We start from the raw sequence: 14596 nt of genomic DNA on the forward strand, positions 1-14596 counted from the left end.
GGTGTGTGTGTGGAGGAATAGTGCCCCGTCATTGGTGTCAGTGGGAGGAATAGTGCCCCATCATTGGTGTCAGTGGGGGGGACTAGTGCCCCATCATTGGTGTCAGTGGGGGGGACTAGTGCCCCTTGATTGGTGTCAGTGGGGGGGACTAGTGCCCCACGATTGGTGTCAGTGGGGGGGACTAGTGCCCCACGATTGGTGTCAGTGGGAGGACTAGTGCCCCATCATTGGTGTCAGTGGGAGGACTAGTGCCCCATCATTGATGTCAGGGGGAGGACTAGTGCCCCATCATTGGTGTCATTGTGAGGACCAGTGCCCCATCATTGGTGTCAGTGGGAAGACTAGTGCCCCATCATTGGTGTCAATGGGAAGACTAGCACCCTATCATTCGTGTTAGCTGCAGAAAGTTTCTCAGGGGCCGGATAAGCGCAAGCTAAGGGCCACAGTTTCAATACCACTGGCGTAAAGGAAAGAGGAGCAACTGGAGAGTGATCTTCTGTAGCTTTGTTGCTGGTGCCCCATGTCAGAATCTGATTAACTGATGAACCAAAGTAGCAGAAAGGTATTAAACTATCTTCCAATTGGGAGAATGATTCTCACTGAATTTTAAAGAGGAAGGTAATAAATAATTGTATTGGCTTTCAGCTTGAAAATTGTGCAGGTATCAGTAAAAGCTTGGTGGGTTTGCATTGTGGCATATGTAGCCCTAAAGTATTACTAAAGGCAAAACTTTTTTTTTGGAAAAGAGAGGGATTAGAACTCCTATCAGTCTCAAACTCTCTTTCTCGAAAGTAAAAAAAAATCTCAAATGTTGGGTTGTCCCCAGAAATGTAATAGAGGGCAAATCTTCCAGGGGGAGCCCTAGTTCTGGGGGTCCCCAAGGGATTTCTTCTCCCTTCCTGTTTGGCTATGGAATTTATTACGTTTAGACTGACGATATCTGTTTAAATGAGTGTTTATAAATCTCATGGTGTAATAATATAACTAACTAACTGATTATTTTCCAGAAAAAAATGAAGCAGACCGGTTAGCAGAGAAACGTGAAATAAAGAGGCGACTGACGCGCAAGGTACTCATCTAGTGGTTAAAAACTTATAGTATGCTTGTTCATTCTTGTTTAGCTCATACAATTCTATGCTCAAATATGTCAGCATTGGAGTTACAGTATAGCTTGAGCAAAAATGTACATGGTATAGAAAATATAGCTTGGAGATTTTTTTTTTTTTTGGGGGGGGTACATTCAAGGTTAGAATTTGTGAAAGACAGACAGTCCACCTGGGGTTGGAAATGTAAATAACTGTAAGATTTTCTTAAACTTCATTCTAAAACTCTATTCAGAAAGTCTTCATATAAACATAAATTCAGGCACACTCGCTATGTTTTTTCATTTTATTGCAAATCAGTTGTTTTCCTCAAAAAACTGACAATTTTCTCATAAATGACAGGATGTAAAGTTGTACAAGATGCATAATGAGACAATTGATCGTAAAGGCCTTAATATTTGGGATCAATTTGAAACCAAATTTTACTGCAAATCAAGCAAGATGCTATAGCCAGCAGCTCAGCCTTTGCTTCCGTTTCTATAATTCAGCTCCAATGCATTGAACGTGGCAGTAATGGTAGACAGTGTTTTAATATTCTTCGTCTCCTGTATCTTTCCAAAGCTAAGTCAAAGACCCACAGTGGCCGAGTTGCTGGAGAGAAAAATCCTTAGGTTTAATGAATACGTAGAGGTGACAGATGCTCATGAATATGACAGGAGAGCTGATAAACCCTGGACCAAGCTCACCCCTTCTGACAAGGTAAGGAGCCACTATCAAGTCAGATACACCAGAACTTCTATGGTATTACTAGGCCTACATCCATCTATTTTTTGTATATTTGCCAACCTGTATTTAATGGCTTTTGAACACAAAGCTTACTGGTTGTGGGGATCTCATAGTTGGCCTTTAAATAAATGTGCCAATAAAGGCTGTACCTGTAAATCTTCTCCTATAGCCTGCACTGCCGAATGCTGCTCCTTTGAGGAGAAATTCTCTTCTGAAGTCTGCTCTAAAACCAACATTCCTGGGCTTTTCAGTCTCAAGTTTCCCCCACTGTGCTTATTAGTTCCTCCCTACGACCTCTGTGTCCTTACTGTGTCGTGTAGTGTCAAAGTGGTTGGAGGGGGGACACAGGAGATTGTCACTGTCCAAAGTGTCAGTTTTAGAAGAGACTTCAGCAGAAGATTTCTCTTCAGTAGTGCAGAATTTCCTGCAGCACATGACAGTGAGTTAAGTATGAATCTTCTTCACAGATACACCTTTTTATTGGCATAATTATTAAATCAACAGAGTCTTTGATAAGAAAGATTCAGACTTGAGAGGGAGGAACATTTAGATATCTTTGCACAGTGCTTGAGCTGATCTCTGTGCTTAACTGTTTGGATTGGCTTATCCACAGCAATAACTTTGGAGGCCGCATCGAATGATTGTGGGACTTACCTAGAATGTGATCTTTAGGCACTGGACTCCACAATTTAGAGCTTTCCCAGCCTGTGTGTTCTGTTTTGGTTGTCGTCTGAGCACTTTCCTGGTTTGAGTCGTGGCACATTATCCGAAGATTTACTTTGTTGGTAGGCTGTGTGGACTGAGCACTGGGTGGAACCTCACTAATAGGAATGTTTTGCACCATTATCAGTTCTAATATTCTGACAGTTTACCACAGAAAGGGTTATTGCTGAGGGACTGCTTAGTGACATCTGCTAGGTGGGTCGAAGGCCTTCGCTCCACTCTTTTCCCACCATTCAGGAAGCACTTTCCCACCACTGCTTCTTATCTCTAGTGACACATGGATTATTCTTAGTTGGTCTTTGCTTGCCTGTAGTGACCTGGTCATTTATGGCCGTGTGAACCTTTCCTGCTACCAGCAGCTTCTTTGTGTGAATTCAAGGCCTAGCCTTGTACCTGCTTTGCTGTGCAATATATCGGGTCCCAGATGCACGGAGAGCAGCCCCTGCTGTACTTTGTTTCTTCAGCTCACCATCCACTTACGATCCTGATGCTACCTGCAGTTTACCCACTGAAGGGCCTGACACTGATAGCCCGGAATACCTAAAATCCTTAACAAATGTTGTTTCTCTTGAGGAGTTGCAGGTCATTGCCATTACTTCCAGGCTTAAAGTGGTTGTAAAGGCTGAAGGTTTTTTACCTTCAAGCATTCCCTCCCCCAATGCTAACCTGAGACCCCTCTCGACCCAGCGATGTTCACAAGAGCCTCAGTTGTCCCGGGACTCCCTCTGCTTATTTTGGCTCACGCTACTGTCAATCACAGCCACTGGTCGAGGGGGAGGAGCCAGGAGGACCGGAAGGGGACCAGAGAAGAGGAAGTCGGGGCTGCTCTGTGCAAAATCACTGCACAGAGCAGGTAAGTATAACATGTTTGTTGTTTTATTTTTTTTTAAAAGCTGAATCTTTAATACCACGTTAACCACTTCAGCCCCGGAAGGATTTACCCCCTTCCTGACCAGAGCACTTTTTGCGATTCGGCACTGTGTCGCTTTAACTGACAATTGCGCGGTCGTGCACCCAATCAAAATTGACGTCATTTTTTTCCCCACAAATAGAGCTTTCTTTTGGTGGTATTTGATCACCTCTGCAGTTTTTTATTTTTTACGCTATAAACAAATAGCGACAATTAAAAAAAAAAAAAACGCATCTTTTTTTACTTTTTGCTATAAATATACCCAAAAAATATATAAAAACACATTTTTTTCCTCAGTTTAGGCCAATACGTATTCTTCTACATATTTTTGGTAAAAAAAAAGTCGCAATAAGTGTTTGATTGGTTTGCGCAAAAGTTATAGCGTCTACAAAATAGGGGATAGTTTTATGGCATTTTTATTGATTTTTTTTTTTTTTACTAGTAATGGCGGCGATCAGCGATTTTTATCGACGCTGTGACATGGTGGACAAATCGGACACTTGCGGCACGATTTTGGGACCATTCACATTTATACAGCGATCGGTGCAATTAAAAATGCATTGATTACTGTGTAAATGTGACTGGCAGTGAAGGGGTTAACCACTAGGTGGCGCTGTAGGGGTTAAGTGTGTCCTAGGGAGTGATTCTAACTGGGGGGCAGGGCTGTGTGTGACACATCCCTGATCACCGCTCCCAATTACAGGGAGCTGTGATCAGTGTCACTAGGCAGAACGGGGAGATGCTTGTTTACATTAACATCTCCCCGTTCTTTCTCACCGTGAGACGATCGCGGGTATCCCCGCGGACATCGGGTCCGCGGAAGCCATGGTCACAGAGCTCCCTGCGTGCCCGCCAGCCGCCTCTTAAAGGGCAACGTACAGGTACATTAATCTGCCCGTAGGTGCCCTTCTGCCGCAGTATACCTGCGTGAGGCGGGAAGCTGTTAAAGAGACTGTCTTGGCCCTTATTTACACGATTCACACCACTTTTAAAACTGAAAGACCATCCTGCAGCCTCTGTCAGTGCTGCTACTTGTCTAGCCTGCTATAGAAGGTCCTAAGACGGTGCACCAATGCCTCTACGGTACAATTGTTCCTGACATCCTCTATGGAGACTTCTGACAAGCTGTTCAAACACCTCCCTAACAATTAGCCTTACCTGTTTGAATGGTGCTTCGTTAAGAAGGCTGGCCATTACCACTGGGCTACATACTAGAATACAACTCTCAGCGGCCCCCTACTTGGTTCATGTCTTCCAACCTGAGTGTGTGTCACTGCACAGATTAACAGATCTCTATGCAGTTTTTGTAGGTCTTCTGAAGCAAAGGGTCATCACCCCAGTACCTGTTGAAGAATGGTTCCAGGAGTTCTACTCCAATCTGTTCAGTTTTAAAACCAATATGATGCATTTGCCCTGTCTTGGATCTCAAGGCCCTAAACGTTTTCATAAAGGCTTGTAAATTCCACTTGTAATCAACCAGATCCATTGTAGCCTTTCTTAATCATGGAAATTGTATGGCCTCAGTGAACATCAAAGATACTTACATTTACATCTCCCTATTTTTCCAGTGCATCAGCGATTTCTTTGCTTTGCCGTGGGTTCTCAACACTTTCAGTTTATGGCCTTGCCATTCTGTCTGTCCCTTGTACCACAGGTGTTTACCAAAGTTCTGGCCCCCATGCTAGCATTGCTGCAGATCTGGGGGCATCCCTGTTGTGTGGTATCTGGTCAGTTTGCACAGGTCCCGGTTGATAATGTAGCTTAAGCTGTCCAGACCTTTTTAAGGTTTGGCTGGGTCCTAAACTTTCAGAGGTCAGTGCTCAAGCCAACTTACCGGGGTCATAACCTTGGTACAGCTCAGACTAGAGTTTTTCTTCCTTAGTAGAAACTTTAGTCTGTGTACTCCCAGACTCTTAAGCCTCGTACACATGGTACGATTGTTGGCAGGGGATTGTCTGTTGACAGACTGTTGTCCTAAAATCTTACTGTTAGTACGCTCCTTTTGACAATTGTCCAACTTTCGGCAAACAAATTTTGGATGACAGGTTGGTAAATTTTCGGTGGACAACGGTTTGACGTCAGATTTTCGTATGGTCAGTACAAAAATCCATCACACAAAAGTTGAACGTACAAACACGCATGCTCGGAATCAGTGCTCACCAAACACAAAATTAGAAGAAGGGGCCAAAACAGTGGCGCTCAAGAGCTGAAATTCCTCGTAGTACGTCACTACGTTCGTGTTTGTGGCACGACAATTGTATACAGTTAGTATGCAAGAAAAGATCCTGGCACACGCACTTTTAACAAAAATCAGAAGCTCGGTTGGCCAACAATCGTACCATGTGTACGAGGCTTTACTCTTAAGACATAGGGTCACCCTACTCTTTATGCTTTTGCATGAGAGTTCTAGGGTTGATGATCCCCTCATTTGAGGCAGCTCCATTTGTCTGGTTCCACTCCAGACCTTTATACCTCAACATATATAAAATCTTTATATCTCAACAGCCCGTCATCGTGGGGCAAGTTAACTCAGTCTTTGGACAGACCTACTCGCCTGTCACTAAAGCTCTGGAGTTGGGAGGGCCCACTTTCCAATATCCCGAAAAAGTCTTGCACACCCTGTCAGTGCAGAGGAACGTGGAAGTTAGAGGAATATCGTCTCCTGATCAGCATTCTCGAACTTCAAGGGACTTGGTTGTCCCTGCATCTCTGGACACCCTGGTTGGAAGATCAAAAAAATGGTAGTAACTACCTACTCGCGCATATGGATAAGTTACTTAGGGAGCAGCATGTTTTAAAATGGTGAAAGAGCAAAAATTAACAAGTTAATTATAAACCACGCTCCTTTAAATGTGCAAGTGTAAAATCACTCTATTATGAAAACAATGAAATAGTGAAATAATACCAGTGATAATAAGTGCTAACTAAGTGAAACATTAAATCATCATAGTGAAAAATGCAAATAAATTGCTGAAATTATCAAAATATAAAGTGAAAAAAATATATAAAGTGAAAAAAATGAAAGATAAAGATAAATGTAAAGTCCAAATTAGTGTCCAAAATATCAATATGTACACAAATATTCCAAACTGATAAAAATCAATCATGTAAACAGAACTTCTGGAAAATTAAGCTTCTGGGCAGATCTTCATTGGGTTCAGCAGAGCATCAAATAGTATTCAATCACCATCACCAGCCACACAGCCTACTCACCAGATGGAGGTGACTCCCATGACAGGAGTCAAACGCGCTTTGGAGACAACCAACGGGGCTTCTCACGGTCACGGCTAAGTGCAGACGCTGGAACTCGGATACTGGAACTCAGGTGTCTTGATTATCAATAAGGCTACTTGGATGCAAACAGCCGAACGTAGGTGTTTGACCTCTTTTTACAGCAAGTCAAAATCCGCTTTGGAAAAAAACAGATGGATTCCTGGGTTTACACCCCTCCACTTTAAACCTTCCTTCGGATAGGCTGGAGATACAGGGACAGACTGGTAACAGCCTCTTTCACTTTCTTTTGGAGCAGGGCGGATATGATGGGTCTCAGATTATAGAGGCTAATGCACCAGGCACACAGATCTCTATAATCTGAGATCCATCATATCCACCCTGCTCTAAGAGAAAGTGAAAGAGGCTGTCCCTGTATCTCCAGCCTATTCGAAGGAAGGTTTAAAGTGGAGGGGTGTAAACCCAGGAATCCATCTGTTTTTTTTCCAAAGCGGATTTTGACTTGCTGTAAAAAGAGGTCAAACACCTACGTTCGGCTGTTTGCATCCAAGTAGCCTTAGTGCTAATCAAGACACCTGAGTTCCAGCATCCGAGTTCCAGCGTCTGCACTTAGCCGTGACCGTGAGAAGCCCCGTTGGTTGTCTCCAAAGCGCGTTTGACTCCTGTCATGGGAGTCACCTCCATCTGGTGAGTAGGCTGTGTGGCTGGTGATGGTGATTGAATACTATTTGATGCTCTGCTGAACCCAATGAAGATCTGCCCAGAAGCTTAATTTTCCAGAAGTTCTGTTTACATGATTGATTTTTATCAGTTTGGAATATTTGTGTACATATTGATATTGTGGACACTAATTTGGACTTTACATTTATCTTTATCTTTCATTTTTTTACACTTTATATATTTTTTTCACTTTATATTTTGATCATTTCAGCAATTTATTTGCATTTTTCACTATGATGATTTAATGTTTCACTTAGCATTTATTATCACTGGTATTATTTCATTGTTTTCATAATAGAGTGATTTTACACTTGCACAATTAAAGGAGCGCGGTTTATAATTAACTTGTTAATTAATTTTTGCTTTTTCACCCTGGTTGGAAGGTCATCCATTCCAGATTCCCCTGACAACTCTGTGGCAGTGACATACATCAATCATCTGGGAGAACCAGAAGAGTTAAGAGTTGGAAAGCATTCTTTTTTGGGTGAGACGACATGTTTAAGCTTAGTTTGCCATTTACATCTTAAGCTTGGATAGTTGGCAGGCAGATTGCCCTAGCTGGCAGCACCTGGACCTGGGTTGCTAGTCCGTACACCAAGAGGTGTTTCCGGACCTGTGTCACAGATGGAGGTCATTGGATGGTGGACCTCTTGACCTCCAGGTTCAACACACAAACTAGAGGTTTGTTTCCAGGTGCAGAAATCTTCTGGCAGAAGCAGTGAATGCTCTACTGGCTTTGTGGGATCAGTACATCCTGGCCTCCACTTTTTTCTTTTCTGAAACACCTTTCTCATGTGCTGTACAAGGTCAAGATGATGGGCATTTGGTTGATCCTGCTAGCTCTAATCTGGCGCAGATGGATGTGGTACTTCAACCTGATCAGACTTCTGGCAGATGCTCCGTGGGCATGCATCCTGATTTTCTGTCCCAAGGACCATTTTACCATACTGCTTCACTCTCTGCTTTCCAGAGCTGGCATTACTGCTAAAGCCCAGGCCTTGAGGGAAAGAAGAATCTCTGAATTGGTGATTCCTACTAAGCTAAAAGCTGGGAAATCTACTTCTGCAAGGTCTGCCATGGCATGTGGAAAGCATACTGCCCCTGGTGTAGAAACAGTGGGAGAGGAACCAGCTTCTTGCTCCTATCATTTTGTGGTGTGGTGACAGATCATGATCCAAGCCTATTAAGGATCATGTTTCACCCTTTCTTGTCAAGGCATACTCTTATTAGATCTGTGAGTGCTTCTTGGGTTTTTCAGCATCAAGCATTTGTTTCCCAGGTTTGCAAGGCTGCCACTTGAATTTCTTTTCACATGTTCTCTAGGTTTTACTAGAGGAATATTAGGATTGCCAATGCCAGCTTTGAGCGTATAGGTACTTCAGGTGGCTCTTTGAGTTGCAGGCAGCCCCAGTTTCTGTTTTCTTGTGTGGGCCTGTTTTGTTGCTTTTCTTGGCATTCATTGAGGGACACAGGTTACACCACTTTGTGTCTATGATCATGCTCTTGGTACTGCTTTTCCACCAAACTTAGGGAAGCTGGGAGGAGTATACTGGACTGGTACTGTTCAGTCCTCCTGTATGCAGCTGTATAACCCAACAATCTCGAAATTGCCTTGCCCCTTAATGAACGCTAAGAAATATATTTTAGGTACAAATAAGTACAAAAAGCCAATTTTTAAGTAGGTTTGGCATCATGGGTCACTGTAAAGTTTATTCCCTGGAGATCCTGTCAGTAACATTACTTCCTGTTGCAGACTGACAGCATTAAGCCACTGCCTCCTAAATCACATTGTGAGTCTGCTGTACAAGCTCATTTGGTTGGCTGTTGGGCTGCCTATGGTATGAATCTGAATCTGGTCCAACAGCCAACTGAAGCAGCTATAACAATGCTGCTATCAACATCAAAAAGTAACAATAAGTGCTGTTACTGACAGGATATCCAGGTAAAAAAAACTTTGCAGGAGCTTTTAAAAAAAATGCTTGTGAAAACTGTATACAGCAAAGCACGATGCCAAACATATTGAAAAATATATTTAGAGGTTTACATACACTTTTTTTTTTTTTTATAACATTATTTTTTGAGAAAGAAGCAAAAGTATGTTTTATATTTTATACAGAAAAAAAGAACCCCCTTTCTTTCAGACTAGCGGTAAAAAGTGCCATTTGACAGTTTCTGACCTTGCATCAGAAATTAGTATATGATCATCAGTTATGGGTATGAACTTCTACTGGGCTTCCCAGAACAACCAAATCTGTTATAGCTACTGCTATAAATCCTGCGACATATCACTTTTATCGGGGGCGGGAGAGAGGCTCCCGCCTCGCTCTGGTGGTCTGCGCCGCTTACCGGCCCTGCTGGACAATCGCGTCCTTCCCCCTGGATGCCTGGCTGCCGAGTGAGGGGAAGATGGCCCCCACTCGGCTTCATAGTATTGACTGGCGGAAGTGACGTCAAACATCACTTTCGCCCAATGCTCTTAAAGAAAAAACTGTATATATTTTTATTTTTTTTCCAAATCACTTTTTTTTTTTGCATGTAAATATGAGATCTTTTTGACCCCAGATTTATTTAAGAGGTCCTGTCATGCTTTTTTTCTATTACAAGGGATTGTTTACATTCCTTGTAAAAGTAATAAACGTGACCCAAAACATTTTTTTTAAAAGGGCAGTGTCAAAGTAAAATAAATAAGAAAAAAATTTTTAAAGTGCCACATCCCGACGAGCTCGCGTGCAGAAACGAACGCATACGTGAGTGGCGCCCACATATGAAAAAACTGTGTTCAAACCGCACATGTGAGGTATTGCCGCGATCATTAGAGTCAGAGCAATAATTCTAGCCCTAGACCTCCTCTGTAACTCAAAGCTGGTAACCTGTAGACATTTTTTAAACATCGCCTATGGAGATTTTTAAGGGTAAAAGTTTGTTGCCATTCCACGAGCGGGCTCAATTGTGAAGCATGACATGTTTGGTATCAATTTACTCTGCGTAACATTATCTTTCACATTATAAAAAAATTGGGCTAACTTTACTGTTGTCTTTTTTTTTTTTTTTATTCAAAAAAGTGAAGTGAAATTTTTTTCACCAAAAAGTGTGCTTGTAATACCACTGCGCAAATACTGTGTGACAGAAAGTATTGCAACGACCGCCATTTTATTCTCTAGGGTGTTAGAAAAAAATATATATATAATGTTTGGGAGTTCTAAGTAATTTTCTAGCAAAAAAATGATTTTAACTTGTAAACACAGAGTCTGAAAAATATGCCTGGTCCTTAAGTGGTTAAAGCGGAAGTAAACCCATCCATAAAACTGTTTCCTTTTCCAGACATGCCGGAAATGTAACACTCCCATTGGTTGTGCTCTTAACCAAACTGTCAAACCATCCAAAGGCTGGTGTTGTAACTGATCACATGTGCAGCATCATGGTAGTTGTAGATTAAACAAAGATGGCAGCTTCCTTGGCTGAAAACGATGGGGGGTTTACTTACACTTTAAATGTGTCTTATGATGGCTTCCTGCAGCTGATCATATGCTCTTTGAGCCTCCCAGTGTAGCATGGGAGAATAAAAAGGCTCTCAACAAAAATGGAATCAATTTGAGCAAGAACAGTGTATTCTTAAAACACATTTAAAATAAGAATTAAAGATGTTAGATTTTTTAATTATACAGTTTACTCATGAGTCACAAAGTTGGTAGTATTAGTATCGGCAGGAAGTTTGCTATTCTTGTGTGCCTTGGGCAAAGCAACAGTTTTTGTTTTTTATTAACAAGTTCCTATGTCTTGCAGGCAGCAATTCGTAAAGAACTGAATGACTTCAAGAGCTCAGAAATGGCTGTTCATGAAGAGAGTAAACACAACACACGGTGAGTCATTTTTTGAGCACACAGTTATGCATTTAAAGTCAATATCTATGCAGTACAACTTACAGTTATGTTTCTTCTCCAGATTCCATCGACCCTAATCGTTTTGCCTTAAGACTAGGGAACTTTTAGGGGCCAGAAGCACTTATCTGGATATCTACGAGTTGTGCCAATCACAAGTCTGCCCTTCCGCTGATGTACCTCATTCCTGCACCTGCAGTGGTTTTGAAGATATCAGAAAATGGTTCCACGTGTTTCGTATTTTTTATCACAACTTTTTATTTTCCTCATAGGATGGGCTCTAGAAATGTAGTTAGAACACTGTACACCCCAATCGGTGCTAAACTGCTAACCTTTTTCACCATTCAACATTTCCTCGAAGGCCCTTTTCTCTGGTGTCTTATTAAGCTCACAGTGCCTTAATGCAGTTCATAAATCTAGGGCTGGCCCTATAGTTTTTTTTTTCTTATATGGTTTCTTTGGCTGTATTTTTGAATCAGGTGGATCCCTACTATGCTCTTTCTAACCATGAAAGGTCTTGGCTACCTGTATATATGCAGGTCTTCCATAGTTTCAAGGTATCTCTCAGGGATTGGCAGTATGTAGTTTGTTTTTGATTTCAGTTGTTTTATTAGTTTTGTTGAGTGACTATTGTTCAAAATATGGCTGCTGATCATAGCATTTACTCAACTTGTATCACCAATAATAAAGTGTTAGCCCACCCAACCTAAATATTCTAGTTTTTGTAGAGTTTTTCTCCTTGGCTTTAGTGACAAGGTCTTTGCTTGAGTTCCCAGGCTAGGACACCTTTCATGACATTTAAAGGGGGTTCCACTATCCCTGTTGGATAGTAGTGGGAATACCTGTAAGCAGGGCCAGACACCCCCAAGAATTTGTGGTAGGTGGACGCAGAGCCATGAACTACATAGGGGGAGTCTTTCTGCTGGACTTCTCAGGAGGTCTAAGAAGCCAGCAGGTGAAAAAATCCTACTAAACTCTGCCTATGATTAAAATAACACATTGGGGTTTAATGACCCTTTGAATATTTTTAAGGGGTTCTCACTGTACCATGGTCCTAAACCTAATCACAACACACTGAGCCAGTATTTCCACAATCTGTGAGGTTTGTCTCCATGCTGATTTATTAAAATCTGTATGAGTGGTAGTATATCTGAATGGACTACCGAAGTCCATAAAAACTCTGTTATCATGAATGTCATTGCCTGTAAACAGTTTTTAGGGGAGGAAAGAATAGAGTGTAGTACAGTCTGAATCAACAGTCTGTATGTTTTGAAAAAAAAACTTAACAAAAAATATAACCACTTTTGTCTTACTACTTGCACATTTTGAACATCCTGCCTGACACATACTGCTAGAGATCAGGTATTAAGAGTATTAGATAAGAAGCATAACAATTCTGAGGACTCTTATGCAAAGGTTAATGCAGATAAAACACTATGCCTTACTGTAAACTGTTAACATGATTTAGTTAATATTTTCTGGGAGATGCTATATGTATATATATGTACCATAAGTCTCTGATATTGCAAGGAAGACCCCATGACTGGAATGTTTTTTCTGAATGTGTGTATGTATATGTATATATGTGTACTTGGACTGGATCAGCATCTGTATATCAGCTTGTCTTGATCTGATTTTTAACAGTGAGAATTAAAAATATTTTAGGCAAAACATGACTTTGAGAGTTTTTTTTATTAACATTAAAGATCTCTTCACTTATCTGTTGTTTTTTTTGGCTTTTTGCCATCTTCTGCCTTGAAAGTATTCCAACTGCGCAAATGACAGAACCTTTATCTACTGTTTCTCTGCCGACTGTCTCAGTAATTTACACTTCTGCCATCAACTCTGTGGAGAGGCCTATCATTTTTTTTTTCCTCTTGTATTTCAACTGATGAATAGGTTGTTAGCTTTGATTGTAATCCGTGTGGCTGAGGCAAAATAATATAATCATAATAATAAAAAAATTATAATCTGCTCCATGCTTATGATATTTATTTACAATTTTGCCCTAAGCGTGACTTTTTAGCTTGTTTAAAATTGGCGGCCTTTTCTTCTCGCTGGCTAGTGATTTAGTGCCTATAAGACTTCTAACTGCGGACTTCTGAGAACACAAGCTGATCATTTGCTGTCTCACCCATTGGGCGTGGGTTATTGCAAATCCTTTTTACCGAGCACACTTAACCCTTCCAGTCTGCATCCATTAAGTGAGTACTCCGCCTCCCTAGTACGCATTGTCTCAAGCAATGAGTCCACCCTGACCATAGCCAGCATGTGGTAAGACGTTGAAGCGTTAACTTCACCAAATTTTGATGGTAAAAAACTCTTCAGTTACCTCCTGGAATATATTAAAGTCCTCCTTGCCTTTTGCAAATGTAAATGTTGTAACCTATGAATATGGTAGAGGGAGAAGAGGAAGAACTTATTTTACGGTTGATGGTACACACAGTTTTTAGAAGTGGCAATAGCCTTTGGAATAGCTGCATCATAGTAGTAGAGAATTCTTATTATACAGGATTTATATAGCGCCAACAGTTTGTGCAGTGTTTTACAACATGAGGGCAGACAGTACATAGTATCATAGTAGGTAAGGTTGAATAAAGACAATAGTCCATCCAGTTCAACCTGTGTAGGTGTCGGTGTCTTTAATCATTTCCCTTATCCCTGTATGTCATGTTCCTTAAGATGCACATCTAAGAGTCTCTTAAAACTATCAATACTCCCTGCCGTCACCACCAATTGTGGAAGAGAGTTCCACATCCGTATTGCCCTGACAGTGAAAAAAACCCTGCGCAGTTTAAGCTTAAACCGCTTCTCCTCCAATCTCATTGTGTGGCCCCGTGTCCTCTTACACTCCTTGAGACTGAATAGTTTTTTTCCTATGCTGGGATCGCCATTAAGGTATTTGTAAATGGCTATCGTATCTCCTCTCAAGCGTCTTTTCTCCATCGAGAATAAATTTAGTGTTTGCAGTCTTTTCCTCATAATTTAGGTCCTCCAGTCCCCTTATTAGTTTTTTTGCCCTTCTTTAGACTCTCTCCAGTTCCAGCACATCCCTTCTGAGGACTGGTGACCAGAACTGGACAGAATACTCCAGATGTGGTCTAACCAATGTTTTATAAAGTGGTAGAATTATTGATCTATCTCTGGAGTTCTGTTCTTTTTTTTTTTTTTTTTATGCATGCTAATATTCTGCTAGCTTTGGTAGCTGCAGCTTGACGTTGCATGCTATTGCTCAATCTGTCATCTACTTGGACACCCAGATCTTTCTGCATCCTTGATTCCCCCATCTGTTCTCCCCCCAGTGA

The 14596-nt window shown here is 41.4% G+C and overlaps 1 protein-coding gene across 4 annotated transcripts in view; it reads left to right on the forward strand.

The window, feature by feature from the left end:
* PHACTR4 (phosphatase and actin regulator 4) overlaps positions 1-12962 on the forward strand; it is a 163753-nt gene extending 150791 nt beyond the window's left edge. For all 4 annotated transcript variants that reach the window (XM_073616195.1, XM_073616196.1, XM_073616194.1 and 1 more), the window contains 4 exons: positions 1008-1069; positions 1665-1802; positions 11197-11273; positions 11356-12962. In XM_073616195.1, the coding sequence (XP_073472296.1) occupies positions 1008-1069; positions 1665-1802; positions 11197-11273; positions 11356-11371 (293 nt within the window). In that variant the 3' untranslated portion in view covers positions 11372-12962. The remainder of the gene's footprint in view (positions 1-1007; positions 1070-1664; positions 1803-11196; positions 11274-11355) is intronic.
* The last annotated feature ends 1634 nt before the right edge of the window (positions 12963-14596 follow it).

The sequence above is a fragment of the Aquarana catesbeiana genome, linkage group LG02 (assembly GCF_042186555.1).
Source record: "Aquarana catesbeiana isolate 2022-GZ linkage group LG02, ASM4218655v1, whole genome shotgun sequence".
Lineage (NCBI taxonomy): Eukaryota > Metazoa > Chordata > Amphibia > Anura > Ranidae > Aquarana > Aquarana catesbeiana.